Raw genomic sequence first — 10,773 nt, 5'->3', positions numbered from 1 at the left:
TTGTTTTGAACTTCAGCATTTACAGGCAGCTGCTATAAAATTCAAAGGTGAAAAAAGATACATGGCTTTTTCCTGCTTTTAGAAGTCCAGAGTACTTACAGTGAGGGTTATAGGGCCTTGAAGCCATTCCCCCCCCCTCTTTTAAAAAAGGAAAGATGAGAACTGAGGTAGGACTTTCCTTCATTTAAACAAAAGACATCAACCTGGTAACAAAACTAAGGTATTATTTTCAAGATTCTGCAGTTCATCCTAGAAGTGTAAATTAAACCAATTAGAATTTAGCATTACATAGATTTTGACATTTTTTGTAATGTTTGTGGCCTTTTGTTTTCTTGAATGAGTCAGTAATAAAGTTGTTAAAACTGGGAGGAAATCAAGGGATGAGGCCTTGCTATCTTGGGCAGCTTCCTATTCCAGTCATTAGTCATGTGGTCTCTGTAATATCTTACTTACAGGCAATATTAAGAGACTCATAAAACAGCCTCCCTGAGATATAGCAGGCTTAATGATTATTCTGAAATACTCTGAGGCACCAGGATGAAGGGTGGCTATAGTTATGAATACAATTCCCAGAAATTTTAAAAACTTGATTTCTGTAGAAATCAAACTAGTGGAAGGGAAGTTACTCTGAATTTGATTGACTGATACCTGCAGTAATTTTTTTTTTTTTTAATGCAGAGCTTCCTTTTACAATTTTAGCAAGATGCAAAGATTGCTCAGAATTGGGGGGCAGGGAGGGGGGGTTACCATTTAAAGTACGGAGGCCAGAGACTTGAATTTCCAAGGAGAGCCCCCAACACAGGAATCTAGATTGAAATACATTAATTTGTCTTGTAACATGCGGAAGCCGAGGCTTCCCAATTTCAGGATGATCCAGTTTAGTTGCAACATTTTACCTCCGGGTGTGTATCTTCTATGTAATAGGCACTGACAACATCAAAGGCTATACTGGTTTCTAGTAGCAACCGGCTCTCCAGGAACTAACCAAAGAAAATGCAAGGAACGGTGTAGGGTGTTTTTATTTATTTATTTATTTATTTTTGGAGGATGGTGGGGCTGGGGTGACGAGATTTGTGGAAGGTCGTGTTAAGGCAGGGCAGTAGAAAACTGGATTAACAGTCCTGCCAAGGCCAGGGACACTAGCGACATCTTTGATTCGTTCTGTGCACGCACAACATGCTTCAGGATTTGTATTGTGGGGTAGTGGGGCACAGGTCCTGCTCTAAAAGGTGTGTTGACATTTAGGGTAGTAAATTAGGGTAGTAATACTGGTCAGTGCTAGTGACTGGGCAGAACTTTGACCTTGGGAAGGGAGTGTGTGTGTGTGTGTGTGTTTACTCTGATCTGTTTGAACTTTAGACCAAAAGACAAACAAAATACCATTTAACTTCACACTACAGTAACATTCTTTGACCAAGTCTTTAAAATTAAGGGGTCAGAATTTTTCAATTAAGGATACCCAGTGAAGAGTTTATTCATTCATCCAGTTATTAAACAGGTTTATTGAACATATGTTCTGCGCTAGTCATGGGTTTGACAGTGGAGTCCGATCACTGAGAGAGTTAAAAAAACATTCTGGCATCATTGCTACTGCGGTTGCACTGGGTGAGGATCAGCCCCTCCAATTCTCCCACGTGGTCCCAGCAGGTGAGTGTGGGTGTCAGCGCGTGAGGCTCTGGGTGTTTGGGGAGTGTGACAGCGCACATGTGTCAGAATGGCGCCTGTCACAGTGCGCGGGCAGGTGTCGGGGAGGTACGCGTTTCCATAGCCCCCAGAGCCTAGCTTTGTGGTCGGCGGGAGATGCGTCCCTCCCACACGTGTACCGGTGGCGGCGCAGTAACCCCAGACCCGTGTGATTGTGAGCCGTGGCGCGCGCAAGGGGTGTAGGCGGGGGAGGGGCGCGCCGCGTTGGCCGTGCCGCGCGCAGGCGCAGAGCTCAGGAGCTGGGCCGTGGCCGCTGCAGAGTGCCGGGGGCGGGAGGAGGGAGCTCTGGAGCCATGGCCGCCGGTTGCTGAGGGGCTCGGCCCGCGAGCGCATGCTGCCGCGGACGATGGTGACCGCACGGGTCGGACCGTTGCCGCCGCCGGTGCCGCCGCCTCCCAAGACTCAGCAACCAAGGCCTGGCGCGGAGGAGCCGCCGCTGTGAGCCCCGCCACCCCGGCCGGTCCTTGCCGCTGTCGCCCGAGAAGAACGGGAGGGCGGGCGAGAGACCCGGGGAGTCGCGGAGCCCGCCAGCCCGCCGGCGGCGCCGCCTCGCGGGGCGGGAGGCCGCAGCCCCAGGTGACCGAACCTTACGCCCTGCTGGCCCCTTCCCATCCCGGCGTCCTCCGTCCGCATCCTTCCTCCGTTTTCCTCCCTTCCCCCATCCCGTCGCCCGCCCCTTCTCCCGGCGCCGCGTCCCCGTTCATCTCCCTCTTCTTCCAGCTTCAGCGGCGGCATCCGCATACCCTCTTTCCCCGGTATTGCCCACTCCCTCCCAACCGCCAGCCCCTCCCCGGCGCTCTCCAGCTCCGCTGCCCTTCCCGAGCCCGGTGCAGAGCGGCTCCTCCGGCTCCCGCGCCTGGGCGGCCGCCCGCCCGCCATCCCCTCCGCCCTGGAGCTATCCCTCACCTCCCCCGGCATTCCTGAGATGCCCTCACTCTGCCTTCCCCGTCGCCTCTCTCGCAAGAGGGGTTTGTACCCCTCTTTCCTGATCTGTCGCTTCCCTAGCTGCTCCTTCCCAGCTCCTTTGCTCTTGTTCCTACTTCCAACTTTCCCTCTTTTGCGTCTTTGTCCACTTTGCTTCCAGGCTTCTCTCCTTCTTTCCTCTACGCAGCCCCAAACTCAGTCTCCCCCTTTCTTGCGATTTGAGGTTGGTTGTGGGTTGCGGAAAGGCCTGCCAAGCCATTCTTCGAATGGGGACCGGTTTGCTCTGCATCCCGTTTGTTAGTCCTTTTTTTTTTTTTTAAATAGTAAGAACTCTCCTCATCCCTTTCTTTTTGTCCCTGTCGCTTCCTCTCTCGCCTGTCATTCCCTTTGCATCCCCCTGCAGTTCTAATTTCTTCACCCAGGGACCCCGGGACCCATGCCCTCCCTGAAGGAATGAGACCCATTTCTGCTCGGGGAGGAAGAACTTCGCCCGCATCTTTCTTTGGAAGCTTCCTGGCGTGGGGCGCGGCGGAGCCAGCACCCTTGGCCAGACAGGAGGAGAGCTCCCTGGCACGGGCCTCGCTGCTGGCAGAGTTTTTGTGAACGTAATCCCTACCCCGCGGCGGCGCGCCCCGCCGCTGCCTCGCTGCCTGCGCCGCAGCTAGCCCAGTTGGGGTTACTGTAGTTCAAACGCGGCTGAGAGCCGCAGGCGTGGGGGCGGGGGAGGAGGTGCGGGGACCCAGGAAGGGGGCTTTGCAGTGAGAAGGCAGCCAAGATTAATGGCTGGCTTTACATCGCAGTCTAGAGTAAACAGGAAACTAGCTTGAAAGGAAAGGAGAGGACTGTGTCTTTTATTTTTTTAAATTCGGAGTGTGCAGTTCTGAATCTTGAATCATGCCCAGAGGGATGAGCTGTCGGTGCTGCAGTCGTGACCCAAGCTGAGTGCCGAATGGCAGAGGTAGCAGTTTTTATTTCCCTCGTCTGGCTCCCGAAGTTGAAAGATGGCCCTTCTCTTCAGAGTGGACTCTCTATCTTGGCTCTTTTGGAGATGATGAGAAACTCTAGGACTGCTAGTAGTTTATTTGGAAATCAGGTACACGCAAAGTTAGCTAGCAATGAGTGGGAGTGGGGAGGACCAGCTATATTTAAAACATGTGCCAATGGTTATATAAGAAATGTGTCCTCCTCTTGGGTATCAGTTTTTGGCTGAGCATACTTACGATTTTAGGCTCTAGCTTTATCCTTTTACACTTTTTTTAGAGCTTATCACCCTAAAATGGAAACATCCAGAAAATTGTCAATTTTTAGATTGGTTTTAGCTGATGGTAGAATTTGTTTTTAATTGGATGGGACAAAGAAAGGAGATTAATGATGAATGGTAGTTTTTCTTTGGATGGAAAAAGATCTAGAAACTTTCAGCCTTAAATTACCTATTGTACTGAATAACTTTAAATTGGTCATATAGCATTCTTATTTTGGCTTTGGCTTTTGAAAAGGGAGTTTATCTAGGAGAATACTGTTCATTTTTTTTGGGTAAGATTGCATTATTTTTCATTTCTCTCTATTACATACCATAATTCTTCAACTGAGATGAGCCACGACTTTAAAATTTTGTTTTTTATATTGTTCATGATAACTTGTTTGCTTTCTTCATATTCAAAGCCAATGCAGTGTTTTCAGGAAAGTGTAGAATGAGGCTTCCTGTGTTTTTTAACCCACAAGCATGAATGGTGACCCGGGCAACGTTATACTTGTACAGACATTACTGTATTTTTAAGTAGTGATTATTGCTTCCAAGCCTGAGAAAGTCATTTAATGAAATCATTGTGGTCCTGTTTTTGGTTAGCGTTTGTTGAACCTTTTTTTTGCTGTTATTGGACAGAGAGACTTTCTTTGGTTTGTTTATTCAGAGCTATTTTACTGCCTAAAGCATCTTTAAATTTGAGCCACATTTAGTGTATATTACTTGCTGAGACATTGTGTTGGAGTAGTATTTTTCCAGTTCTTTTCATAGTTCAAGGAGGAAATTTTAAAATCTTGCATTGAAAATTGTATACATGTAACTGAACTGGGCAGGAGGTAGCTTATATGCTTGGATTTAGGAGTGTCAAGCCTTGAAATTTTCTTTGCCTTTAGCTCTCCTTATTTTTGAGGATTATTTGGTATTGTTACCTATCATGTGGCATTTCTACTTGGTAAAGATTCAAAATAAGGTTTAGGCCAGTTGTTCTCAACCTTCCTAATGCCACGACCCTTTAATTATTTAATACAGTTCCTCATGTTGTGGTGATCCCCAGCCATAACTAAAGCATAGTGATGAATCACAAAAACAATATGTAATTTCCGATGGTCTTAGACGACCCCTGTGAAAGGGTCACGCGACCCACAGGTTGAGAACCGCTGGTTTAGGCGAATTTTTCTTTTTTTCTTTTTTCCTTCTACATCTTTAGTGGGTAATATTTTAGATTTGGTTTTCCTCTTGTTTCCTCCTCCATGTCCCTATACATGGCCAACTTGCCAGTTACTTGCTTAAATATTCACATACAAAAATAAACATTTAATAAACAATAGATTTGTTATTACTGGACATATTTCCTTCTATCCAAGGTCCTTCTTAATTCAGATGCTGGAGTCTTGAGTTTACTATGTAGAGTTTAGGGATGTGCTTTTTTTGGATATTCTTCTGTATTGACAGCTATTGAGATCCAAGATTTTCTTTTTATTCTTGTTCTATTTGTGAGACAGGAGTAGAGGTAATTAAGAAGGAATTGTACCATTGTGCTAGTGGCTTTCGTTTGTAATAGAGATGGTTCTCTGTAAGAATTAGGGAGATATTTTTTCTCCCAGCAGTTTAGATCTTGATTTGTAATGCAGGTTTGGTTATTTAGTGTTTTTCTTTGTCCCTTTAATAGGTACAGTGAATGGTGAAAATAGGTACACTTAAAAATAACAAAACATTAAAAACAGGAAGGCTCCAAATCAGATGAAGTATTATAAATATGGACCACAAGTATTAACTCAGTAATACTCCCTGTTTTTTGTTGTTGCTTACAAAAGGAGTAGTGATTTATATTGGATTTTAGAATACAGAAAAAATAATTATCAACTCCCAAGAGTACACTGAGTTACCAGTTTAACCACCAGAATAAGCTTTTATTTCCTGTATGTACCCTTAAGTCACTTAGCTGCCACAAGCACATTATACTCTTCACCAAGAATTTTTTTTTAAGTGCGTCTCCAAGGGTATTTTAAAACATTTGGCAAACAGGAAAAGGTAGAAAGAAGGGAATAAAAATTGCCCCAACTCCACTCTTGACAGGATGTTAATGTGAATATTTTGGTGTATTTCTTCCCAGGCTCAGCCCCCCCACCCCCCTTAAAATATGAGCTTTGAGAAATGTAGCTTCCTGAATAGTGTAATTTGCAATAAATGTTGATTAGAGAGTTTATTTTTCAGTGCTTTTTTTCCCCTTAAGACACAGCTATTTGATTTTGATTCTCACAATATTATTTTTTTCTTATGCAGGAAAATTACTAAAGCGGTCTTGTTCATTTAAAATAATCAGAATTACAGTATCTAGGAAAATGTTAATTTTGCATTATTGAAAGAATATATATAACGTGTGGGCAATAGGAGCGATACGTGATTTGTCAAAAATCAGTGAAATTAATCTGTTTTTCAGTGCTTGAAAAACTTACAATAATGGTGTACCAGGTTGAGCTGCCCCCTTTTTAAAAAACTGTCTGAGCTAGGAAGCGATGAAAATTTGAGGGTAAAATGGGAATACTGACAAATATTTAACTATAGCATAGAAATCTGTCACTATAATTTTCTTTAAAAATAAGTGTTTTCATTTGTCCTGTAATGTCTGAAATTACTGCCAAAGCTAGAAATGTAGTTAGCTTTCTCAACAAAATTCTTAAAAGGATATTGTCAGAGCCAACAATCCAGAATTATCTTTACTCTTAAAATTGTCCTCTATCCACTTTGTTTGCCCTTACTCTCTTTCTTGTTATTCCTTGGCTTGATTTGCAGCTCAGTCATATAAAGCAGTGTTCCACTGATTTGTTCTTTTAAATAGATTTGTCCAGAAGATACTCATTTCCTTCTACTTTTTTTCTTTCTTTTCTTTTTTTCTACTACTCATCAGCAATTCTGTAAAGACAAGGGCTGCAGACCCACAGTGCCTGACAACTTTCATGTGCCAGCATGTCCGTATTGCATGAGAAGAATTTGAGTTATTTTCCTAGCTTGAAAGCAAGTTATGTGAATTTCAGACTAAGAGTTTAACTTTAATGACTCAGGGAGACAATATCGCAAATAATGGTTTCTTTACATTTGCATATCACTAGTTCTCTGGATTTTATCTACATCATGTAAATTCAGTACTTCAATTTTGATTGTAAGTAATAAGGAAAAGGGTAGACAGTGAGATGCTGCAAACTCAATGTGCAATTATCAAATTTTTATTGACTAGCTTAGGTTTTTTATATAATAAACGTTTAATGTTTGCCCTCTTTTTAAAGAGCTACATGAATCTCAAATAATTTTATAGGAGTGAATTTTTCTTTTCAAGTTAATTTGATAAGAGCTACAGTACTCTTTTAGGGTATTTTGTTGCTAAGTGCCTAGATTTGCAGTTAGTTTTAAGGCTTGAACATTTAATTAAAATCTTAAGATTAGGCAGATCTGAAAGAATATATGTGAAAACACAATACAAAGCTTTTTTTAAAATAATTACCTAGAAGTAGTAGGTGTGGCTAAGAAGTTTTATACATTGTAATGTAGTTTTTATATAGTCTGGGAAAATCCATTAGATTCATAGGAAGATATCTAAAAACTATTTGAGGTGACTTGTTTTTATATATTGTGTGTCCTGAATTTTAGGTCTGTCCCAAGAAAAAACATGGCTGCCAAGGAGAAACTGGAGGCAGTGTTAAATGTGGCCCTGAGGGTGCCGAGCATCATGCTGTTGGATGTCTTGTACAGGTGGGACGTCAGCTCCTTCTTCCAGCAGATCCAGAGAAGTAGCCTCAGTAACAACCCCCTTTTCCAGTATAAGTATTTGGCTCTTAATATGCATTATGTAGGTAAGTATCCGCATCACTTTTCTCATTTTTTGGTGAGCCATGATGAATGTTTATGAATCTTGTTTATAGTCTTACCATTGCATATAGATTAGTAGGAGTAGAAGAAAACAGACAGTGTTGCCTTTATTTTACTGGATGAAACTATAAGGCAGAAGAAAACATTTTAGATTATAATATGATAAAATATAAATGAAAATACCTTTCCAGATGCTTAGGGTCTTCTAATATGTCATTTTGGGTTTTGGTAGTAATTCAGAATGTAATCTTCTTAAAATGAATATTCTTCATTGTTCTAAAACAGTATCAGTTGAAAATAAAGCATTCATTTCTGTTAAATGTGGGAAATGACATTTAATATTTTCTTTGAAAATACTCCTTGAAATATAATTGATATGGTTTGCTGTTAATGGTAAAAGTAATGTTGAGAGGTTAAAGAAATTGAAGTCAGGAAATATAGGTGGGAAATAGATAAAATTAATCTATAATAAAAATCATGATCCTTAAGTTTTCGGTTAATTTTTAGTTTACTTGTAATGATAGCAACAATATATTTTATTTAACATTGTTATTACATAACTCAAGTCATGGTTTAAATGATATACTATAGTGGTTTTATTAATATTTTTATTAGAATTGCCCATCAAGAAGTTTATCTCTTACAAAATTGTGAAGGGTTGTCCTTTCTCTGTGAGATTTATTTTTATCTATAGGAGGACTTCTTGGGTTCCAAAGCTTAGCCCTAAGAACCCCTTACAGCTCTGAGAGATTACCAAATAAGTCCTTGTGGGAAGAAGTAAGGTCTAGTTGAAAAGACAGTGTGTACTGGGAGCAGAACATCCAAGTGCAGGAAACTCATCCCTTAGGTGGCACTGCGTTGAGAAAGTGTGAAATGAGAAGGCTCTTTTATGCTGCAGAACACTATAATTCTCAGCCCTTTATTAAAGGCTTTGTATGTTGGCCAATTTATGGAAGGTAATTCCAGTTTGTTGTAGAAGAACAATTGAGTACTTGGCTTAGATGTTCAGCTTAAATCAGCAAAGTAATTTATACCATGGTTTGAAAAAATGTGCTTATCATATATATTACTTTCTGAATATATTGAAATACCTATTATAAAAACAGCTGCCTAATAACCAGAACATTAATTTAGAATTTGAATGTGTTCTAGTACAGTTGCCATTCGTGCTCACTGACATAACTTTGTGAACTTAACCTGGCTTTCCTAAATACACTTGGTATTAAATACATGCTGTGGTAGAGTAAGCTTAGTGATTACATGAGTAGATCATTTCAACTTGAATAGTTTTTTGGTTGGAAAAACTTCTTTGTCAAAAGCAGTGTTTATGTAATGTTCTTGACTACAGAATTTCATCCTTAAACACATTTTAAAAATTCTTAATTTTTAAAATTGGTGATGTATTTATGTTCAGAAATCAAGCATAAAAAGTATGCAGTGAAAAATATCTTCTCCTGTATCTTTTCCTCATAGATTTTCTCACTCTGAGCCCCAAAAGGCCGCTATTTTTATTTCCTTGTGTATAATTCTAGAGATATTTTTATGTATATATAAGTAAATATAAAGATATATAGATATGTAAATGTAAATATAATATAAAAGTTTAAATGTATTTCACCTTTTTTTGTACAGGTAGCATAAAACACACTGTTTTGAATCTTTTGTTTGTTGTAACTTAATGATATAACCTAGAACCATACCTATTGCTTTTAGATATTCATGAAATAAAGCTTTGTATTCTGTTCTGTCAAATTTTAAGATTCTGATATAATGTTGAGGCCTCATTCTCCCCAAACCCTATATATAGTGGCATAGTTTATTGAACTAATTATAATTACTCATTAATGGACATTTTAGGTAGCTCCTGTTTTCTGTTTTATTACATATTGTACTAAATAATTTGGTATAGCCATAATTTCATCAGGTGCAAATATAGTCTTGGGATAAATTACTAAAAGTGAAATTGCTATATTAAAGAGTATATGCATTTGTAACATTGAGCAATACCACACTTCATAGGTTTAACTATTTTATATCTCCACAAACAATGATTGAGGGAGTGCTTGCAGTCCTACATTCTTTCCAAAACTTTTATATCGAGCTACTTCAGTAGGTAAAAATGGATTTTTTTTTTTAAAATGTAGTTTTAATTTGTATTTCTTTTATTATGAATGAGATTACTGTATTCACATTTAAGAAAAATGTATATTTCTTCTTGGGTGAGTTGTTAGTTAATGTCCCTTGCCCACTTTCTATGGGATAGTTAGCCTTTTCTTACTAATTTGTGAGAGTTTTTGGTATACATTTGGGAAATTTACCCTTTGAAATTATTCCTTGCAGTTTCAGTTCTCTTGATTATACTTGAATTTTTTTTTGACATGCAGAATTTGTTTTTAATGTGGTTGAATTTATTGTTTCTTTTATAGCTTCAGGATTTTGCATCAGTTAGAAAAGCCTTTCCTATTGAATTTATCAGGAATTCTGTCATGTTTTATTGGAGAATTTTTGTGGCTTTTTATTTTACATTGAAATGTTCGCTTCATTTGGAATTTATATGCATATCTAGTGTGTTAGATGTGTATATATTTTTTCCAGGTAACTGGTAGTCTCCATGTATTTATTAAATAGTTTGCTTAAATTTTTCTTGACTGGTTATTATATACTAAATTATATATATAATATATACTACATACTAACAAACATATATTTTGTTGCACTTCTGAACTTTTTTCTTGTCCTTTTAGCTTGTCCATCTTATTGAGGATTTAGATTATATTTTACTGTCTAATAGAGTTAATTCCTTCATTGTTTTTTATTTCTCCTTCTGAGCTTCTGTTGTTGGTTTTCTATATGAGCTTTAGAATTATCGTCTTTGTAGTTCAAATGATTTATTTGTACTCTCATTTTTCCATGAGTATTCATAATCTCTCAAAAATCTTCTTGTGCAATATATGGTATTGTTATCACAGAGTTATTTTTCTACTGGAATGTGAAGATGGAGGTGTAGATTAGCCATGGGCTTCTGTTTGGTATGTTTT

The 10,773-nt window shown here is 39.3% G+C and overlaps 1 protein-coding gene across 2 annotated transcripts in view; it reads left to right on the top strand.

Moving 5' to 3' along the window:
- Positions 1-2,148: 2,148 nt before the first annotated feature.
- RNF145 (ring finger protein 145) overlaps positions 2,149-10,773 on the top strand; it is a 48,941-nt gene continuing 40,316 nt past the window's right edge. Inside the window, exons 1-2 of one of the 2 annotated variants that reach the window (XM_090288508.1) lie at positions 2,149-2,280; positions 7,517-7,719. In XM_090288508.1, the coding sequence (XP_090144634.1) occupies positions 7,536-7,719 (184 nt within the window). In that variant the 5' untranslated portion in view covers positions 2,149-2,280; positions 7,517-7,535. Of the gene's footprint in view, positions 2,281-3,702; positions 3,722-7,516; positions 7,720-10,773 lie in introns of those variants that run through there. The other variant, XM_090288507.1, reaches the window with a different exon arrangement.

This window comes from Furipterus horrens, unplaced genomic scaffold (assembly GCF_987537825.1).
Source record: "Furipterus horrens unplaced genomic scaffold, mFurHor1.1.pri manual_scaffold_10, whole genome shotgun sequence".
Taxonomy (NCBI): Eukaryota; Metazoa; Chordata; class Mammalia; order Chiroptera; family Furipteridae; genus Furipterus; species Furipterus horrens.
This window is presented reverse-complemented; position numbering and strand designations above follow the sequence as displayed.